We start from the raw sequence: 22,145 nt of genomic DNA, 5'->3' as shown, positions 1-22,145 counted from the left end.
GTGCATAATCTAATTCAATCTATCTGTAGAGCTCCTTTGAAAAACTGAAACACAGGAAGCACAGAATAAGAAGGTCCTTTAATCCTGTACAGATTATTGTAATGCCTGGAAACATCTTAGAGTATATTAAGCAGATAATCAAAAAAGTATTGGCAAAGTCCCCTGAGGGAGGGGAAAAAGAATATGAAACTATTAAACCTTACCATCAGGGAATCTCCTGATACTGTGTCAAACGTGACTTCTGGAGGACCTCTGCTGTTACTCGGATGTGGCCTCAGTCTTTCTAAGCCCAATTCTGCAAGTGAAATCATTGCCTTCCCCCCTACGTGGGACATGACATCCAGGGGTGAAAGTCTCCCTGGTGACCCGAGAGATGACTCCCAGGGATGAATCCAGACCTTGCACCGTGGGATCAACAATTCCATCCTGACCAAAAGGGTCAAAAGTGGGAAAAGAAGTGTAATTAATAAAATATCAGTAGCAGAGAGAGTTCAAATAGAGTCGAAAAGCTAAGCTTCAGGTAGACCTTGCCATTACAACCTGCCAACCCCCAACCAGGACCATTCCAGCCAATCCTAAAGAACACCTGGGGCAATATATAAGATTCCACAAGGGTCCAGGAACTAGAGTGACTTGCCAGAAACCTACAACCTCCAGATGGGTCCCTGGTCTAGATAAGTCCTGAAACCTAGCCCAGCCTCTCCAGAACATCAGATAGTTCCACCTGCCTATCCCATATTAGCGATAGACCCTTCCAATATCAAAAATTTAGAATTGCCATAGCCCAAACAACCCCAAAGGGAGATATCGAAAGATCAAAGATGATGGTGGAATTATACATATAAGATAGGACTTAACAAATGAATATGAATGCTGAATCATTAAATTGATATCTTTTAGTCTCCAGTATTTTAGAACAGCTAGAAGTAAAAACCTAAAATTGCAAAATTGTAACCCATGTCAAAGTCTGAAATATGTTCTACAACTAAATTGTTTTGCTGTGCTTTGAAATGTATAGCTTTTTTGTATATATGTTATTCTTCACACAAAAAAAGAAGGAATAAAGGTCGATTGTGATGATAAAAAAGTATTTAATTCCTTTAGCCTCCTATATTCTGGAGCAGCTGGAAGGAAAAATCTGAGAGTATCGTATGGTAGGCCATGACAAACTCTGGGATCTGTCCTGTAACCACTTGAAGAGTGCTTTGAAAACTATTGCTTTTTGGTCTGAGCAACTTGCCGGGAAATACAACGACTCTTGAAGGTGGGCATATCTGGCGTTTTCAGTATGGGCAAACGCGGGAGCCGGAGCCAGAGCCAACTGCTCAGCACCCTGACTAAAAAGCAGAAGAAACATCTTCGGGATTTCGGCAAGGCACATCCCTTCTATGACAGGGTTTCCAGAAAGGAAGCAAAACCACAGATCTGTCAACTGTCAGAAAGTTCAGATACTTCAGGTTCTGAAAGTGAAGCCGAGAGCGAACCAGAGCAAGTTTCAGGGTACCACAAACTACTTGCCACATTGAAGAATGTTTCTGAGGAAGACAAGGATGAAGAGGAAGAAGAAGACAGTGTTGCAGATGAAGCAGAAATAAACAGTGAAGATGATGATGACGATGATGATGATGTCAGCGTGGAAGAAGAGACTGCAGCAGTGTCTACTGAAAGGCATGAGAATGTGGCTTTATCTGCTGATTCTGAGGGAAAAGATGGGGAAGGGCCACCTGGCACGTCGCAGCAAGAATCACCTGAGGAGTTCACAGATGCAAAACATGAGACACTGTTCAGCCTGGAAATCAATTTTCTAGAAGAGGAAAACAGAGGCAGCTCTTCACTGAATGCATCACAAGATACATTTCTACAACATGTGAACAAAGAACTGAAAGAAAAAGAAATTCAGGCTGTTGCAACAAATTCTAAAACTACCCACCAGCTAAAATGGCCTGTCCTGGGTCAGCTTGTCTTTTCATCCAAGTTTGAGAAGCTGGAAACATTTAAGCCCTCAAAGGACGTTGACTTAGAGGCACTTCATCTCCAGAAGCCTCTGGGATCCACCTGGGCCAAGACCAACAACCAGTTCCTATCTGGACCCAAAAAATCAAGTAGCCCCTTCACCCCGTTCCAGAAAGAACTCTTCTTAATTATGAATTCGTACCAGGACCTGTTTTATCCAGAGAGGACTGCCCTGAAGACTGGGGAGGAGATCCGCCACTTGTACTGCCTGCATGTGCTCAACCATGTCCTCAAAGCCAACGCCCACGTGCTTGGCAACAATAGCAGACGCCAAAGCCAGAAACTCGGAGTGGGGAATGTCAATGACTTCAGGGACCAAGGGCTTACAAGGCCCAAGGTGCTGATAGTGGTGCCTTTCCGTGAGGATGCTTTATGGGTGGTGCAGCTTTTTATAAGCCTCCTCGAGGGTGACAGCAAGAAGAAAATACTTGTGAGCAACAAAAAGAGGTTTAAGGGAGAATATGTTTCAGATCCTGAGGAGAGACCACCCAACCTGAAGAGGCCTGAGGATTATGAAGCTGTATTTGCCGGCAATATCGATGACCACTTTAGGATCAGAGTTGCAGTACTTCAGAGGAGCATCCGACTCTATGCCCCCTTCTACTCCTCAGACATCCTCATCGCCTCCCCTCTGGGCTTACGGACCGTAATTGGTGGAGAAGGAGAAAAGAAGAGAGATTTTGACTTTTTGTCTTCTATTGAGCTTCTCATCATTGATCAAGCTGATATTTACCTGATGCAGAACTGGGAGCATGTCTTGCATTTGATGAATCATATGAACTTATTGCCCTTGGACTCACATGGGGTGGATTTTTCTCACGTACGGATGTGGAGCCTCAACAATTGGTCCAAGTACTACCGCCAGACACTGATTTTGGGGGCCCTGCAGGATGCCCAGATCAATTCAGTGTTCAACAAGTACTGCATCAATTTTCAAGGCCAGGTGGCTGTGAGGAATGTCCTGATGACAGGCTCCATCAGTCATGTCCTGGTACAGCTCCCACATGTCTTTCAGAGGATGGAAGCTGAAAACCTCACTTTGGTGATTGATGCCAGGTTTAACTTTTTCGTGAACAAGATTCTGCCTCAGTATCGTGATGCAGTCATGTCACACACGCCTATCTATGTCCCCTCCTACTTTGATTTTGTGCGTCTCCGAAATTACTTCAAGGAGGAACTGAACTTCACCCACATCTGTGAATATACCCGGAAGTCTGGTGTCTCCAGGGCTAGACACTTCTTCCTTCAAGGAGAGAAGCAGTTTCTGCTCCTCACAGAACGCTTCCATTTCTACAAAAGGTATACCATAAAAGGCATCAGGAACCTGATTTTTTATGAACTGCCCACATATCCCCACTTCTACAGTGAAATCTGTAACATGCTCAAAGCCACCAAGAGGAGAAGAAGCCACGTGGACCTGCACTGTCCTCTACTCCAAGTACGATGCCCAGAGGCTAGCTGCCGTGGTTGGTGTGGAGAGGGCAGCACAGATGCTGCAATCTAACAAGAATGTCCACCTCTTCATTACTGGAGAAAAATGAGATTTTTTTTTTGGCCTGGAGATATTTGGCATGATATGTAACACTTGATTCTGTGCTCTTTGGACCCTGTTCTGATTACAAATACTGGAAAGGGGTTGATACGGGAAAAGAGCACAGTGTCAATGTGATCGGATACTTTTCTTTTCAGGTCATGTGTTCCTGAAAAGTTAAATGTAAACCAAATTGTGATAAATCGCATCTTTTAGAGATCGAGTAGGCTGGAGGACTCTGAGAAGTTCATAGAAGGAAACTTATAATTCTGCATCTTTTTGTGAAGCATTAATGCTTTTATTGTGATTTTATCTCTAATTTAATACACTAGTAAGTTCTTTCAGATTTGCAAAAAAAAAACTATTGCTTTTTTATTTCTTTGCTTTGTATGTTATACTATACAATACAATTTAAAAAGTTTAAAAAAAAATTATGCTTCAAGGATGATCAAAATTAATAAAACTTGGAGGAAACCTCATCACTGTGTTAACAATGGCTGGCTGAGTATCCTTTTTGTATTATTGCAGATATTTTCCAGAAATGAGTTTCACCTTGCTTAGATGCCTAAAATATGTTGGGAGGGAAAAACAGGAATAATTTTCTCTTAAGTGCAATAACACACATTCAAATCAAGAAATCCCTAACAACTTTAACTGTGTTAGTTTTAAAAAGGAAAAAAGTTGAATAAACAGTGTATTTATTTGGAACCATGCCATATTCATTTTTAAATATTTCTATTTAAAATAGAAATTCTCACCAATGGGCTCAGAGACCAAGACAGCAAAAGTTGGCCAAGAGGGTCCTTTACCAGCAGAGCAATATCCTGCTTTGGCCCTTAAACCTCTGCCTGATGGGTACTCTCTCTACCTCTTGAGTCTTCCCTTGGAATTAACTGCCACCGTCTATGTGACTCTCCCCAACTCCCTTCTAGGGACCTGTAAGGTTGAGACGGTACAGAATATTCTCTCTGCCAGGTAACCAGCACCAGGTTAAGATGAGCTGAGATGTGGGGTAAGTTAGGGCATAATAAAGCCTTAGGGTCAAACGCAAACACAAGTTCTCTAGAATAAAATTACTATAACTAAAGGTTTCTCCTTTAAAGGAAAGGAGAAACCAAACAGGAGGGGCTGCGTTTGTGCATGTTTGAGAAATGGGTCAGTTACAGACGGAACCAAATGTGTATCTCAGATGGGAATAACTGCCAAGGAAGGAGTCTCAGTTTATTGGCAGAAACTACCAGAAAAAACATACATACACGCTTGGTGGGGGAAAAAACATCCAAATTTATTCTCCAACAGACAGAAAGTATCAGCAGGTAAAACTACAAGGATTTCTCCGTAGATCATACATTCACAAGGCATGATTAGCTTGACAGTGAGAAAACCTCTGGTGTGTTCTCTGTAACAATATCTACTTCACAGTGTAAACAAGTAATATTATTATGTTCACTTACAATTCCAGAAGGAAAGGCACAACTTGGCAAAAAAAAAAAAAATTATTTTCTTTGATCCTAAAAAAGTCAGGTGCAATAACTAAGAGATAAACTTTTGGTAACAGTCTTCATCCACATTTCAATTTGCGGCCCTTCCACATAGAAGGGAAAGATTTCTCTGCCCCACAAGTTAGGCTATTTCTTTCTCCCTCCTCATTAAACCATCAGAGCAACGTTTCATTGTTTGCTTATTATTATTACATGTATAAAAGGGGTTTAAAAAGAAATCACAGAAACACCTCGAACATCCAGCCACTCCCATCAATACATCAACTCTTAGGTTTAAGGACAGGGTCTAGGAACAGTTCAACAATCATAAAATAGGAAAATAGAGACTATGGCTACAAAAATAAAAAATGAGGTAGATAAATTAAAGCTTTTCACACCCAGGTCTTGCCTGTTCCAACTTTGTAGCCTTCATGCAATACTCAGGAAAAAAAAAATCTTCATAATTACTTGGCACTAGTCACACCAAGGAAATTTTTTAAAATTAGTAATGTGAACCTGTAACAAGAAACACGCCCTTCCATGAGAGTTTCTTCTCAAGAATGAAAATTCAGTTCTTCAACAGAGTAGGCACTGACGAAAAAAATTAAGTCACCTGAGATCCCCTGCTCACCTGCCTACCTCCCCCCACTTCCGGTGTTCAGGAAGATGAAGGCATCTGGAAAGCCAGGGGGTGCATTGGCACTCTTGGGGCTCCAACTGAACTGTAGTTAAATAAGCAGCAATATACACACTGATTCCCTAAGGACCAAAACAAGTCCATTTAAGGGCATTCTACTTATTTATGGTTCTAAGGTTGAAAGAATTTTGTAATTTTACAACCTTAGTTTAAAAGAAAAGTACATTCAAAAAAGAAAACAAAAATGGATGTGGGGTTGGGGGGAGCATATAAAACAGGTCCCTAAATAGACAACAGACCTTGTCCATTCACCCGCATTAACAGTTGCCATGTAAAGATACAGTACACCCCCCTGCCCCGTCAGGTTAAGTAACTGTCTATTCCACTGTTGGTTCAATAAATTCCAATTGTTCCACCCTGAAAGAGGTGACAGTCTTTGGAAATAGTTAATCTAGGTTGTAAAAAGTTTCTATGTACAGTTTGTCGCAAGTAACAAAGCTACTTTGCAAGACCCGCTTCTTTCCAAAATGAAAAAAAAAAAAAACCTAGTCTGTATTTCTTTTGGTTATGTTTTTTCTTTTTTCATTTCTTTGATGGTTTTTTGTTTTTGCAAAGCAGCATAGCAACATCTTGATTGTAGGACTGCCCGAGGTTGCGGTCATAACCATAAACCGTAACCATCATTTGCACACCAGTAAGAAAAAAAAAAAATCAAACACAGAAGACAGGTGGGTTCTTAAAAAATAATGTACAGATGCTAGAGATTTCACTTTGCCTGCACTTCTTCACTGTGAGTTCTCCCTTTTGCTTAGCTGACTGCAATCTTGTTTTCTTCCAGAAAGTGAGGGAACTGGTGTTTGGGAACAACATCCGTGGTACCTGGCTTTTCCACTTGGGCACTGACACCCGACTGGGAGCCATCTATCTTGGAGATGGTGGCGTTACTGACCACGGAGCTGGCCCCCAGGGACACCGGGAGAGCAGGGATGCTGCCACCCTGGATCACCGAGATCTCGTTGGTTTTCATGGCCAGGCCGCCGCTGAGCATGGCAGTGTACTGGTTCCATGTCACAGAGTCCACGCTGGCCGAAGGCACCAGGATGTCTTTGGGAAACATTTCGGAGACCCTCTTTCCGTCCGTACCTAAGAGAGCCATGGTGTTCTCAATGGCCAGCTTCCTGCCACGGCGTGCCGAGTTATTGTTTGCCCCATGTGTCATATAGTGGACCTAAGGGGACAGGGACAAAAAGGTGTTCACCAAAACAGATTCGACTGCAAGCTGGCAAGCCAAACTCGGCCTGCATAAGGATTTGGTTCTACCCAGTAGGCTACTGTAAATTTTACTTCAAAGTTAGAATTCGTATTAGAAAAACCCTGATGTTTGTTCCGTTGAAAAAAATCAGATAATCTAGCAGCACTAGAGCTCTGTCTTCCTGCCTAGAACTGAAAAAAGACAAACGAGGTAGGGCTGATCATCTTTGATTTGTCCCAGGCTCACTATTCATGTGTTCGCTTGTATGTACCAGGGACTGCCGAGGTTACACGAGAGTACACAGCTTACAAAGTTACACAGGCTCTCCCTCACACACACTCGCACGCACGCACACACACATATGCACACAAATGAATATGGGCAAACCCGGAGATATCTGAGGAATTCTGATAGATTGCATCAATGTCAGTTATCCTGGCTGTGGTATTTTACTATAGCTTTGCAAAATGTTACCATTGGGGAAAAACTAGGCTAAGTTTATAATGACCTCTCGCTGTGCGTATTACTTCTTATTGCATGTGAATCTATGATTATCTCAAAATTTTCAGTTAAAAGATCATGTGAACATGTATCATGTGAACAGAACAAAAGCTGCCTTGATAGACATTCTAGCTAGGTGGATTAGCCCACACGTTACATCTAGATTTCATCAGTCATGGTAATCATTGCTTCAGAGAAAGCCTGGAAAGCCCAGGACCAAGAATATTCTTAAACTGGACGAGGAACTTGAAACTCAAAAGCTTGGTCTTGCCTGTTAAGAAGGCCCCCATTATCAGTGGGAATGGAAGCTACCCTAGAGCAGAGGCAAGGCAAGGCTACCTTAACCATCTGGTTAAGGAGATGCCACTATGCTATTTATTACTCCATCAACCTAGCCTGCTTCCTCCATTGTTTTTCTTTTCCTGCCTGCCTTATGGGTTTTCAATTCCTCATCTGGTTTAAGAATGTGCTGGGTCCAGGCAGTCTCATTCGGGCTCAGAGAGAAGCAACTTGGTGTCAGTCACTCAAGTTAGAACTACAAGCCCTGCACTGGGTGAAGCATCAGGCACAATTTTTTAAACATTTCACTGATCCAACTCATTTCTCTCCATGACAATCCTGCAGTCATCGTTATCACTATTCTCACATCCCTGATGGGGACTTGGGCACAGCAAGTCATCGTTGAGTGACAGCAAGGTGGCTTCTAGGGCCTGTGAATTAATCAAGCTTTGCATTTCTGGAGGTTATTCGAGATCAAGTTACTTGTTTTCCTAGTTTTTGAGATGAGGTTACTTTGTTTTCCTCTCAGTAGAGAGGAAAACAGGTGTTTTTGCCACCTAGACTTAAAACTTTTAAGCATTATCACTTTAGCAATAAATGTTTTCAATGCCATATTGTTTTCTGGGTCAATTTTAAGATGATGTTTTCAACCTTTATTCTAATTATAAAGAGCTCAATTAATCAGACCACTTGATTTAGGGAAAGAAATCCAGAGAGGATATGCACCCTGTTCTCGGATCATACACCAGACTGGAGGGCAGGACCAAGATGTACTATATCCCTCTAAGAGTATGTTGAAGTCCTAACCCTGGCAACTGCGAATATGATCTTATACAGGAAGAGAATATGAAGAAGTGGTCAAATTAAGATGAGGTCATACTGGTTTAGGATGGGCCTAAATCCGATGACGAGTATCCTTAAAAGGAGAGGGAGATTTGGAGACAGAGATACCAACAAGGGAGAAAGCCAAGTGAAAACGGAGGCACAATGGAGTGATGCTGCCACAAGCCAAGTAATTTTATCCAGGGCCACCAAAATCCTAAGAGTCACTGAAGAATTCTCTGCTAGGGCCTTTGGGAAAACATGGGCCTGGAAACAGACACTGTGAGCCTCCAGAACTGAGAGAATACATTTCTGTTGTTTTACACACACAAGCACACACACACACACAATTGTAAAAATGTTATGGGAAAACTGGAAAAAAAAACTTAAAGGGGAAACTCTTCACCTGCTGAAATCTTAGGTGCAATCAACTTATTACTATGAATGATCTATAAATCACTCTGGAAGGAAAACCAGCAAGGACCCCGCTGCTCAATTTTTAAAAGTGTGGCTGATCACCTGGAGGCTTTTTTATCTTCTTCATTTTAATGGTACTGAATTATACATATGGCTTAATTCATGGTATTTATTTCAACCCTGCAGGTCAGGAAAATAAAAATCAATGTACAAGGTGGTCAAAATCTAGAAGCATAGGCCAATACATAAATGATTTACTGACACGTTATCAAATGACAAATGCTATCTCTGTGTTTCTAGTTTGAGTCCACATATCCATTTTATTGTCGAAAGAAATCACGCTGTGCCTCAACATTTAGAGGGACAATTACCCATGCTAGATATAATAAAGAAAACTGTGTCTTGATTCCAGCCAGCATTCATTATAAAATGCATCATTTTATGTGTCACTAAAACCAGATACAATGCTTCCTTATTCCACTGACTGTTAAGGAGCATTCCAATTCCAGAGAAGTAAAAGCATGTGAAAATACACTTCTTTTTTAAAAATGATGACATTCCAAGAGCCAGCTACGAGATGTGACTATCATAGTCCTTGGATGTTATTATGGAAGGATCTGTCATGGAGAGTACCACTGATACCAACCCTCCCTAGCCAAACCCCCCCTCCCCACTCCCACCGCCCAATAAGGAAACCCACCTTCAAGTTGCCTTTGGTGGTAAAAGCCCGCCCACATATGTTGCACACAAAAGGCTTCTCTCCAGTGTGGGTCCGCTCATGAATCTGCAGGGCGCTTGCAGATGAGAAATTCTTCCCACAGCGCATGCAGCCATGTTGCTTGGCCTGCCGACGTGGCTGGGCTGCTAACAGAGGTGTCATGCCTGGGGACAGGGCTGAGGGGCCAACAAATGTGCCAGGAAATTCAACTTTGATATAGGTTGGTTGCGCTCGGATAAATGCTGGTGGGAGACTGCTCCGACCTAGGTGTGCACAGGAGAAAAAAATATACAAACCATTACTACTGAACTCCATCCTTCTTCAAACTAAAAGGAACTTGAGAAGCAACTGCCCACTAGAGATTGAGAACCTGGAAATGGTTCACAGAAAATTAAGTTTACACCTCAGAAGCAGCATCTTTCAAATCGTTTGCTTGCACAAAGGATAATGACCCAAAATGCTTATGAAAATTTCCCATCCTAATTTGTGCAAAAGTTACGGGCAACATAACACATGCAGTTCAAGTTCAAATTTCTATATATATATATATATATATATATATATATATGTTACCTTTACAGTATGCCCAGACCCAATCTTTGTTTGATTCTATGATGTAGCTGTTCCCTCATTTTATCACTTATGACATCAATGGGGACCCCAGTCAATGTGTTATTTAAAATGAGTTACATTCTTTTTCCATATAAGAGTTATTAACCTGTGAACCTTAAGAGTTCTGAGGGACCTCAGAATAGAGAACTATGGCTTATGTCAGTGCCAGAAACAAATGGCCACTTTCTTAAACATTCTTCTACTGGAGAGTTCAAGATTACATATCCGCCCTCCCCTCCCCAACATGAGGCTCAAAGACAAAAATAAAAACAAAAAAGTATGCTGTCCTTATTCAATTTGCATTAACCATTATAAATAAAGGTTCTGTTAGTGGGGTAGAGGTCACTGGTATTTCCCTCTACTCAAAGAAAAGAAAAGCTAGTTTCCCTAAAGGAGCTGCTTCAGTAACATACTCTCCATTTGTAAAGGTCAACCCAGGTTCCTCTGATGACCTTGCGCCCAAAATGGACATAAGTTAAATCCAAAGCTCTATCACCTTCCGTCTCAGGGCGACTGTTCTCGGTGCTCTCTGCTTTGCCTCCAGCATCAGGGGACTTGGACTTGATGCTTTCTGCTTGGCTATTGGCTGGAGAGAGTGCCTGGAAGGACATGGTTTCCAGGATTTCTGGGCTTCTGCCCTGATACTCCTGGTCTCCCATCCCTGAGGATGAATCGTTGGTCAAGCCATCACTCTCCACTGAACCATTTTCCCGGCTGCTCTGCCGCTGCAGGGCAGGATGGGCATGCTCCACCTTCCCAGGGACATCCAAGGAAGCCATCAAAGAGAAGCCCAAGGTTGGTGACGCCGAGTGGATGTTGGGGAGAGGTGTGGGGACCTTTGAGGAGCTACTAGGGGCTTCCTGGGAGCTGACGTCATCTATGTCAATGCTTTCAATGACATCGTCATGGCAAATAGCACTTCCACTGCCATTCTCACCAACCATCATGGGCTCTGAACCTGTAAAGTCACAGGGACTCTCTGGCAGAGGGGTGTTAGGAATCTGACCACCCATGTGCATTCGAATATGTTGTTGCAACATAACAGCATTAGTGAACTTCTTCTGGCAGATAGGGCATGAATGCTGCATCTTTACTGATGTGTTAGTTCGGTGAACCCCGAGGTGTGTCTTTAGATTGCCTTTGGTGGAGAAGGCTCGGCCACAGATCTTGCACTGGAAGGGTCTCTCTCCGGTGTGGGTGCGGTAATGCATCTTGAGGGAGCTTTGGCAGCTTAGGACACGGTGGCAGATGAGACATTCATTGGGGTCAGTGGTGGCCTTGTCGATGTTCTCCACTAGCTGCTGCAATTTCAGAGTCTCTGAACCTGGCTCGGGGGTCCTGCTCCTTTGGAAGCCACCAACCCTTGGAGAATTATGATTTGGCCCCACCCCAGGTAGTGCAGTTCCACCCTCACTTTCTGGGGAGGGCCCAGGTGGCAGGTCGTTGGGCAACAGGCTACTCAGGAGGTCCCTGGGGTTAGTCCCCGAAGAGAGATTTTGAGGTAGCCCTACAGTGGGGGTCCCTGTTACCAGGACAGGTTTGCTGTCTAAGGAGAGGCTTGATTCATCTACAGGTACAGGTAGAGAGAGTGCAAAGGGGATGCCATTCCCTGCTGCCATTTTATCCTGGAACTCGGCAAACAACTGGGGGTTTGCCTTCACCTGGGGATGTCGATGAAAGTGCACCTTGAGGTTGCCCTTGGTGGTGAAACGGTGGCCACAGACAGAGCACACGAAGGGTCTCTCTCCAGTGTGGGAACGGAGGTGGATCTGCAAGGAGCTATCAGTCCCAAAAACCTTGCTACAGTACTTACACTTGTGCTTGTAGAGAATGGCCTCATCTTTGGGTTTGACATCCACCACGGAGACATTCGGGGGCTTCCCCTTCACTTTCTTGGATGGGTCTAATGCCGCGGAGGAGAAAGGGCTCTGGAATAGCACAGAACCTGGAGCCTGAGGTAGCAAAGCCCCCGGGAGGCGTGACATGACATTGGGGAGCACCCTTGTCCCATCTGGCTTCAGGGTGAAGGGCGTCAGCCCCGGGGACACAGAGCTGGCAGTGGAAGGGATGTTTGCATGAGGTAGCTTGGCTTGTTTCAAGGAGTCCAGAGACAGACCCTGGCTCCCAGCTTTCTGGCTGAGTAAAGCCACGGCAGCAGACACCTGCTGGGACACGTGGCTGCCTAATGTCTTCAGGGTGTCGGCTCCTGCCACACCTGAGTGCAAGGCATGGGAGGCCCACATGTTCACCTGTAGGCGGATCTGCTCTGTGAGCTGGATCTGCTGTAGCTGCTGCTGCTGCAGACATAGGATCTGCTCGAGGACCCACGGGAGGCTGCTGGTACCGGGCAAGGGTGCTGGCAGTGCATCTGCACTCCGCTGATTCACTGCAACCTTGGTGCCCCGTAGTGCTTGTAAAGTCACATTAGTGTTGGCAACTTTGCCTTTGGGTATATAGCTTATGTCCTGGGGTGTGGGTGGAAGGGCAGTCTCTGTCTTTAGGAACAGGACAGACTCAGCACCCGGCTTCTCTTTCATGTCCCCTGAGCTGCCCCCATTCTCTAGGTGCCCATCCTTACTGCTTGGACTATGTGGCTGATGGCTCAGCACAGCTCCGGAGAAGTCTTCTGAAAGCACTGGCCCCTCGCTGTCATTCATGATGAGGACAGGTGGATTTTTAGTGCAATTTTTCTTATGTTCTAAGAACTCAGAGATGTTAAAAAACTCCGCACAGCATTTCTCGCAGATATGAGTTTCCTCTCGACGAACCCGCTTGGCAGTCACTTCATTCCCACCTGCTCCATCACTGTTGTCTGGGTGGTTCATTGGAGCACCTGTGACAAGAGAGAACAAATTGAGAACTGTGGCCCCAAAAGGAGGCGGCAGGGATTGGGGTTGGGGGTGGGGGAAGAGAGGAGATTTCTTGGGAGGAGACCCAACAGTTGAACCTGAAAGCAGAGGGTCTCCTTATCTGTGTTCCAACAGGCAGAAGACTGTGTGAGGGAAATGAGCTATCCAAAGAGACAGAATGAACCAACCATTTATTAAAATAATCCCTACTCAAATCTCCTCAGTCAATAAGTATATTTTGGTCCCCCCACATATAAAACTATGTAGCACTGGCATGCACCGACATGAGACACAAGGCAGGCAGAAGAAACATGTTGCAGGGCAATGTAAATAATGTGATCACATTATGTTTCAAATAAAACCAATGTGCAAATGCATGGGTAAAGGCCAGGAAGGAGACCCTTGACTTTTAAATAAAACTGTCATTCTTCAAAGCAAAATAAAACATTTTCTATTAACTTCTTGGGAAATTATACTTAAAACCATGGGGCTTTTGACTAAGGGGTTCAGAGGGGGTCCATTAAAAGTTTTTTTGGGGGATGATCTTAAAACAAAAGGACATTTCTTGAAAAGACCCATAGGTGTTTTCACATTTTTAAAAACAGCTTCTTTAAATCTACAAAGCATGGTCACAAGAAAGTGGACAAAATCTTTACTAACTCCAAACTGGGTAATAATGAAGCGTTGGAAGATGTGTGTGGATTGAGGGTGCAGGTCTGCCAGGGACAAGAAAACAGGCTCACCCCTCCACACTTCTATGCAGCATGCAAGGTCATGTCAACCTCACAAGAAGATGCCTGGATTCAGAGAGAAAAGTGATTAAAAAAAAATACTTTACTGACAAATCTTCACACACATATATTCCATACATGGTGTACAATCGATGGCTCACAACATCATCACATGGTGTGTACTCATCACCATGATCATTTTGTAGAACATTTGTATCACTTGAGAAATAAAAACGATAAAGAGTTCATACATTTCGTACCCTTTACCCTTCCCTGACATTGACCAGTAGCCTTAATTCTTTTTTTTCTTAAATATTTTTATTATAAACAATGAACAAACATACAAACATTCTTGTCATGGTTACAATCAGTGGCTCACAATATCATCACAGAGTTGTGCATTCATCACCACGATCAGGAGGTAAGTAATTTGACAAATGTTTGGTGAGCACAAGCCACATCCCTTGCACCACCCTAGGAACTGGGGATAGAGAAGGTACTGTAGGTAGGTGTTCAACAAACATGTTTCCCCATCCCATCTATTTCTAAGTACATATGGTTGGCTGGGAAACTAGGACTGTGGAAAACACAAATGACTTGTAACATCACGTACTCATTTAATAATACCTCATCTCCTACTCTGTACCACAGGGGACTCGGGTGGCAAACAAACCAAACAAGCCTGATGGTCAGTTCACAGAGCAGGCGTCGCCTAGGTACCCCATGCTATAGACACTCATTCAGTCCTATCAAATATCAGCCCTATTTAAAGGTGAGAAAAACAGACTCAGAGAGGTACTACGGCTTCCCTGAAGCAACACATTTAAAAATAAATGATAGATAACTTTTTGAACACGTGGTACATGCCAGGTGTGGTTCTAAACAATTTATACCTACGTGACAAAGGGGGAAACTGAGACACAGAGAACACAATACAATTAGTAGACTGAGAGCCAACATTAAAATCCAGGGCCCCAGCTCCTCTGGACACGGTAGCCTATATACTTCCTATAATACTGTTTCTTCTGTTAAAATTGCAACTATATTTCCTCTCAGATGGGGGTGGGGGCAGGAAAGGCTGGGAAGGCTGAGAATGGGAATTTGCATTACCGTTACTACTTTGTTTCTGTGACTCCCAGAAGTTGGGAGGTTATGCACCATGGCTACTTCCAGGTGAGATTTCGAGGGGAAACCTCCTGCCTTAACGCCCCAAATATTGCTCTGGTTCAGTCGTAAAGAGTCAAGTTAAACATATTCAGCCATTCCCAAAACACTCAAGACTGTTATCAATCTGCACAACTTCCTAAGAAACTGAAACGCAGCTCTTGAGGGGTGGTTTAATAGCACATCTTTCTGGAAAAGCAATTCTGGCAATTATGTGTTAACAACTTTTAAAAGTTCCAAAAAAGTTCCTCTTCCTGGGGAAACACACCCTCTTGATAGATGCATATCAATGATGCAGCTTGCAACCTCGTAATTTTAAATGCAACGGTCCTATGACCCAGCAATTCCTTTGTTAGAAAATTACTTTCTGCAATACGAGGATGTTTTTTGCAGCATTTTTTTAAAATTAGTAAACAGCAACAAGAAAACTAGATGTGCTGTGGTCCATCCATGAGGGTCTGATTAAATCAGGGTACAGAAATATGATGAATACTTTGTGGCCTATGAAAACAAAATATACCTGCATGTGCTGCTATACCGGGCTTGACCAAGATTTATTTTGGGGGTGGGTGTGGGGTGAGGAGAGGACAAGATGAACATAACCGTGCTTTCTTTGTGTTTGCAGATAAAAAAAAAAAATTATATATATATATATATATATAACATATGGAGAATTTCTGAAATGAAAAAAGAAACGGTTGCTGGTGGCCATAACTCCTGGAAATTGGGTTTGGGGCACTGGGGTGGAAGAGAAAAACTGCAAATACTTTTGTACTGTTTTCTTTTCAATTAGCATGTTTGCTTCCATTAACTCAGTCATTCTACTTCTAGAAATCTCTGATAAAGCTTATGTAAAAACTTACATTCCACCTTTTAATAGCCAAAGCAAACCTGCCACCACCCTCCCTCAAAAAGAACAAAAAACCTACAGTTCAGACTCTTTTATCTTAGCTCATTTATTTTAGTAGCCATGTAAAGAATCTTCATTCTCATTTCTCAGTATGGAAACTGAGACTCAGAAATTAGGTGACTGGAGGTGACAGTAGTGCTAACGAGAAAACAGAAGAGCAAGAACTGGATTCTTAAATATTTAAGATGAGAACTAAAACTGATGGCTTAATTTATAATTGTTTCTTCTAGAGTACTGTTTCTCTTTTTTCATTATTACCCCTCCCTCTATGAAGACTTTAAAGTATTTTTCCCATAATCACCCCACCCTTCCCCTTTAAAATTTTAATACCATAGATATACTGGTTATGTTTATGTCCCATGGTCCTCTCCATGGCCATAAAAACCATTGCAATATTTGAGATTTTTCACCCCCTCCCCAAATATTATTCACCCCTTGGGACTAATAAATCTAGCCCCCAATACCACTGAGAAATTAGTTCTCAGAAATGTTCTAAAGCAGGCCGTACAGACATCTATCTTCACTAACCTTTACTAGAAAGTTAACAACATGAATGTTAATTTAACTATTTAATAATAATTAAATAATTCAACTATTATGAATGTAGAAAGCACATCTCATTGGAATTAGAGGAACCTGTGACTGTCATCAATAGAAACCAGATATTTTCAGCTGGTGCTAGAGTTGCTGTATTTCTTAGAAAAAAAATTACAGTGGCTAATTAATAAGGCCGCTCAAGATTTTGTTATTTATTGTGTCATTATAAACACATGTTACTATATCACAAATTTTTTTTTGATAACTGTATTTCAATGTAATCTCCTTGCTTTCTATGTATTTTATTTTATGCATTTAAAGACATTGTGTTGTGAAGGGACTGCCAAAGACATCCTTTGGCACAAAAAAGGTTAAGTTCCCTTGCTCTCGAAGGATCCAACAGTTCCCAAGAGTGATTTACAACCTGAATACCAGCTTGCCTTTGCTGTATACACAAGCTGGCCTCTCCTGTAGCCTCGAAGCAATTTCAGCAACATCCCACTTGAGTCTCATAACAGCAGTGGCGTTATTTACTTGGGCAGTAAAAAGTACTTCTACATCTAGACCACTGTTGGCAAATACTGAAACCGTATTTGCCAAAGAGTAGGAGGACTCTGTTACGACAATTGCTGGGTACTCTTAAGTTAACCCTTCAAAAAGGAAAAAGCAAAGTTCAGAGGGATTACACTGTGGCTAGTTCGTTTAAGCCCTCCTCCACCCCCCACCCCCAATTTTAGGAATGTTATCTCTCAGCATCTAGTTATCCAATAAGTTGGAAGAATGCAGTAAACCCAGCAGGGGTCTTAGATTCAATCACTGCCAAACGGATAGAAAATACGCTTACTATTGTATAGGAAGAAAGCCTCTTCTACTAGGGGCAATCAAATTCTGGAGACACTAAAACCCTTTAAAAAATAAAAGCTGTATATCTTGATAAAAACAAGAGCTGAATCAAGCTTATCTTTTTCCATTCCTATTTACTGAAAGAACTACAATGAATAGATGATCTAAAGCGCACAGTATCTTCTACCCTTCCCCCCACCCCGCAAAAAAAAAGAAGTTGAGATGTCCTTAAGTATTGAAACAGTTAAAAGTACCTTACCCCAATTTCATATCTGAATTCGGTAATTTGAAACACTTAAACAACAAACCTTTTACTCAATTTCTAAATGGTAAATCAGAGCTAAAATTAAAATGAACTGTTTTTATACTACTAAGAGCTAAAAAAACAAAGTAAGTTTTGAATTGTTTTGGATCAAGATTCAAGAACCTGGCTCTCAAAGGATTCCCATTTGGCTCAGCTGGACCTGCGTGTTCTAAACAAATCTGTAAATTCCTGAAAGAATTGTGGCTTGACTGCCTTCTTCCCCCAGAGCTCCCTAGAACAAAGCCTGACACAGACATGAAATTTGTTTGAAAACAAAAATAGATGGCAGTGGTTTGAAAAGCAGTTCTCATCTGTATTTAGAGGCTTAGATTCCTTTTTAAATAATCAAAATAAAACTGATCAAGGGTGATGAGAAAGGGAAATTTTAAACTCTATTCCTTCCAATTTTTCCAACTTGCTTTATTCCATAGCCTAGGGACCTCTTGATCTAAAGCCTGCAAAGACTCATCACAAAAATTTAAGGGGAGATCGCCAAACCCAACCAGCTGAAAACTAGACAAAGTTCCTTCTCGAAGAAACCAGAGAGTAATCATCACCAATTGCTAAGACCCAGCCCAGTCCCTCTTCAAATTTAGACCAAGCCATTTCAACCCACTACAGATTACCCTAAAATAAATTGAAATACAGCTTTGGCTGGCTGCTATGAGAATAAAAAATATTGTACTTAATGGTGGCTGGCACATAGTGGGCCATGGTTACTGCAGAATTATCTCAATTGGCAGAGAGCAACATCTGCTCAACACGTTAGGTAAATAAAAATTAAAACATTATTTTGGACAAAATTATCGATCACATTCACATCACATAGTAGTTCTAAATCGAAATTATCTAAACAGGGTGTTATCTCCACTGTACAGAGGAAGAACCCCAAAACTCAGACATCAAATGATGCCCTCAAGGTCACACAGCTGAAAGTCATACAACCAAAGTCAGAGGAAGATCTCATCACTCTCAAAATCTTGCCCAAAAATAAGTAATGAATAAATAACCAACCCTTCACATTTTAAAAAAAGAAATGCTAACTCTATCTCCTGCCTGCGGAGTTGGTTCCTCAATCCCCTACGCACCCAGTGAGGAAACCAGCAGACGTAAGAATGACAAAATACCATTTTCTTCTGCACTGGAGAATCAGTGACATTCTGAAGGTGAGAGAATGGAAATCTTACAATGCAACTTATTTTTAATGGACAAAAGGGGCTATGGGCAAGTTATAGTCCCTCTTCTTTTCAGAAATCCAATTAGAAGTCTAACCCAAGTTGTTTGGCTTGCAACTTTAACTAGTGCTAATACCAACAAGATTTTCCTCAACCCAAATTAAAATGGGAGCTCCCAGAACAGCCTCACACCGCCACTGTAGGTCACTTCAGTTTCGAAACTGGGGCTAGGCAGTTATTTGAGACTTGGGAATCTTAATCGTTGATAATTTGTAATCCAGTTTAGCACAAAGGGCATTTGAAATTCTTTTGAGAAAATGCTAATTTTCCTGTATTAGCCCCCTGACCACCTGCAGATTTTTTTATGTTAATTGATTGCCAGACTTCACTATCCTCCCTCAAAAACTGCATTCTCTGCGTTTCAGAAGGTTTTGCAAAAGCCTGGCCCAGTCCAACTGTAAAAATTATACACCTCATAATAAATTATACCTCGTATATATACCCCCCACACATATGCATATCTGTCTACGAATGAAATATATTTAGACTGCTCAGTTGCAAAGGTCTAAAACGCAGTACTAAAATGTACTGCTTAAGATAACTACCTTCTGGCCCAGCTTAGCATTTGAGAGTTTTCACATTCTAGGATAGGGGAATTCTTTCCAAAAATTCAAGACTTGGCGAGAATACCGGGGGCAGCCAGAGATCAAGAAAGCAAGCGGCACAAGTTCGCAGGAGTGCCCATCTTTGACCAGGCCCAGCCCTCTCTATTCGCCCTTCAACCTATCCCACCCACCAGGTGTGAGACGGTACCTGCAGGGGAACCGCCTCCTCGCTCAGGGCGCGGCTCCAGGCTTCGCCTCCAGGGGGCGCCCGCGCGCAATCCGGCAGTCCGCTCCAACTCCAACACTCAACCGTGGACCCCGACCCCCCAAGCCGGAATCGCCGTGGGAGCGCACCGCCAGCACTGGGATCCCAGGCCAGCTCATGGTAACTCTGACTCGAAACTGTTATCAGTATGAATTTCGGAACCTCCCCGGTAACTGGTTCCCGCCAAAGTGTCAGGCATCACCAAAAGCCACACTTGTGGGAGCCCACCCCAAAGTGAGGGAACTAAGAGGAAGGGAAGAGGAGAGCAGGACCAGAGGAGGGGCCAGGGGGCAGGAGCTGACCCCTCCTCTCCGGAGGAAGCGGGCGGGCCGAGGGTTAACCCTTTTGTTCCAGGTAGACCAGGCGGCTAAGCCTCCCCACGTCCCCCCCCCCATCCCACCCCGCCCGACAAATGGCACAAAGAGAGGCCAGGCTGCTTGGGACTTTGGGTGCACGCTGCCCTGATCTTCCGACGCCCCGAAACCAAGTAGCCGCCCTCTGGGGCAAGCAGATTTCTAATCTGCCCTAGAAAAATGTTATTTGGGGGCAAACGGATTTCAATAGCCTATTATACATTTTGGAAATGCATTACATTTTAACACATGCACCCCCATCCAAAAAATAAGAAGGGAGATACGGTAATACTAAGAAGCAGAGGCCGTTTTCTAGAGAAAACTAGGGCGTCGGAGTTGAGGCTCCGAGTCCCCCGGGTGCCGCGCACACCCCCCATCAGCTGCTGGGAAATTAGAAAGCAGGCGGGGAGGGGAAAGAGGCGACCTGAAAGGCCCCAGGCCCAGAGAGGAAGATTTTAATGCCCCCTCCCCCCATGCGGACGCTAAGAACTTATCAGGCGACAATTTGGCGGGCCGGGAAGGACAAGAGATAGTAGGAAATCGACTGGCTCCTAAAACCCCCGCAGTTAAGTGATTAAGTAGGAGAGGACTTTGCCGGCTGGGGTCCCGAACTTCCCTCGACCTGGGTCTTATAAGACACTCGCCGCGGAAGCGTGGGCCGGGTCAGCCCCGGGACCTCGCCCTGCCCGCGACCGCCCAGCCCTGGCCCGGATCTCTCCTCTCTCACCCCCCGGACGCTCACTTGGAGCCTGGCGCCCTAGAAAAGCCATGCAAATCGCGAGGCCGGTGCACTCCAGAGGAGACCGCTGCAGTTGCACCCCGGATCCCGACTCCTGGGGGCTCGCACCCTTCGGGCTTTCCGCGGTTATATTTAGGAAGTCGGAAATCAAGATGGCTGGAGGTCAGGCCCGGAAAGGTTAGGGCGAAGATGGGCAGGCAGCGCAGTCCAGAAAAAGGGAGAAACCCAAAAAAGAGAAAAAAAAAAAAATTACGGGAGATATTGTGTCCTCCCCCATCTCCTGGGGCCTTCGAATTCCATCCGCAGTGCGGGTGGCCAGCACCCCAGCTCCTGGGGGTGGGGAGAGGTCGTGCCTCCTCCCCCCGCTTAGCCCGGGACGGACGCGTGCAACTGACCGACCTCCTCCGGGGGGTCTTCCAGGGGTGGGCCCCACTTCCAACCTACTGGAAAAGTCCAAGGGAGTGTGAGAGAGTCTGGGGCCCCCGGGGGTCTCTTTCTTTTAAAAGCGGCGCCAGGGAGGGAGGGAAAACTAAGTTACAAGTTGGGGGGGGTGTTACTAGTGAGGGGGGTGGGACCAATTAAGAGAAGGGCAGAGAACAAGAAGGGAACCTTTCAGGAATGAGGGGGGTCCATTTTGCAATAAAAAGGGAGAGGACCGGGGGTGAAACTTACACAAGACGGGAGAAGAGAAAATAGTGTAAAAATGTGCAAGGACGCAGGGGGAGATGGGGCTGCCTCGCTTCCCAGGAACTGAGACCCCACAGATCTCTGTCCCAAAACCTACGCTGGAAGCCGCCGGCACCCCGAAGTCCGCGCCCACGAGGGTCGGGCGAACGTCGGGGAAAGTCCCCGCGCGGGCGCTCCAGCCCCACTCACCGGGCTCCCCCGCCGCCGGCGCCGCTGTGGCCGCATCTGCAAACTCCGGGGTCGGCTGCTGTTCGCCCTGGTCCTCCTCGGAGTTGATGTGCTGGGGTTTCGCCTGCTTGCGCCTCGACATGGTGCGAGCATCGGGGCGCCGGGAGAGCCGCGGTTATTTGCCCTCTCCACCACAAATTCCTGGAGTTGGGAAATTTACCCCCCTTCGGCCGGAACGCGCATGTCCCAGTAATTATTATTATCAATAATGCATTGCGATTTATCATGAGCCCTGACAGCTGATTGGCCTGGGTCCAAGACCTCAGAGATCATTTAAATAAGCCCTCATTGATCAGGGAGGGGCGAGGCATTCTGGGCTTTGTAGTCCGGCCCTACATGTGACAAAGGCGTGTTCATCAGGGGAGCGCAGCTAATTAGCATCCGGGCTCAGATTGGCTGGGGTGTGGATGAAATCAGAAGGGGTCCCATCCTCGTCCCAATTGTCTGGGCCCTTGGAGGGGAAAAAGAAAATAAATGTGTACTTATTTAAAA

General features: G+C 44.2%; 1 protein-coding gene, 1 long non-coding RNA gene and 1 pseudogene across 3 annotated transcripts in view; 2 read left to right on the top strand and 1 right to left on the bottom strand.

Annotated features, from left to right (window-relative positions):
• Window positions 1-1,231: 1,231 nt before the first annotated feature.
• On the top strand, window positions 1,232-3,665 carry LOC143684018 (U3 small nucleolar RNA-associated protein 25 homolog pseudogene; annotated as a pseudogene).
• Window positions 3,666-4,816: 1,151 nt separating this feature from the next.
• On the bottom strand, window positions 4,817-21,812 carry SALL4 (spalt like transcription factor 4). Of its 2 annotated transcripts, none has more exons than XM_077113870.1 (4): window positions 21,615-21,812; window positions 10,760-13,096; window positions 9,634-9,914; window positions 4,817-6,890 (listed from the first exon to the last, which is right to left on the bottom strand). In XM_077113870.1, the coding sequence occupies exons 1-4, from the start codon at window positions 21,733-21,735 to the stop codon at window positions 6,471-6,473; spliced, it is 3,159 nt and encodes a 1,052-aa protein (XP_076969985.1). In that variant the 5' UTR covers window positions 21,736-21,812; the 3' UTR covers window positions 4,817-6,470. The 2 variants fall into 2 exon arrangements, with proteins under 2 accessions (XP_076969985.1, XP_076969992.1); XM_077113877.1 differs by having other exon boundaries at window positions 12,077-13,096.
• Window positions 19,601-22,145, top strand: part of LOC143644662 (uncharacterized) — a 164,366-nt gene continuing 161,821 nt past the window's right edge. The window contains exon 1 of the long non-coding RNA XR_013156812.1: window positions 19,601-19,766. This is a non-coding gene — a long non-coding RNA (uncharacterized LOC143644662). The remainder of the gene's footprint in view (window positions 19,767-22,145) is intronic.

The sequence above is a fragment of the Tamandua tetradactyla genome, chromosome 1 (genome assembly GCF_023851605.1).
Source record: "Tamandua tetradactyla isolate mTamTet1 chromosome 1, mTamTet1.pri, whole genome shotgun sequence".
Lineage (NCBI taxonomy): Eukaryota > Metazoa > Chordata > Mammalia > Pilosa > Myrmecophagidae > Tamandua > Tamandua tetradactyla.
The sequence above is the reverse complement of the archived record's forward strand: the minus strand, read 5'-3'. Positions and strand labels throughout refer to the sequence as shown.

Coding starts and splice junctions, on each gene's coding strand:
- SALL4 (XM_077113870.1), bottom strand. CDS start 21,735: ATGTCGAGGCGCAAGCAGGCGAAACCCCAGCACATCAACTCCGAGGAG. Junction 9,915..10,759: donor CAGTCGCCCTGAGACGGAAG/GTGATAGAGCTT, acceptor GTGCACACCTAG/GTCGGAGCAGTCTCCCACCA. Junction 6,891..9,633: donor CCACCAAAGGCAACTTGAAG/GTGGGTTTCCTT, acceptor CTGTCCCCTTAG/GTCCACTATATGACACATGG.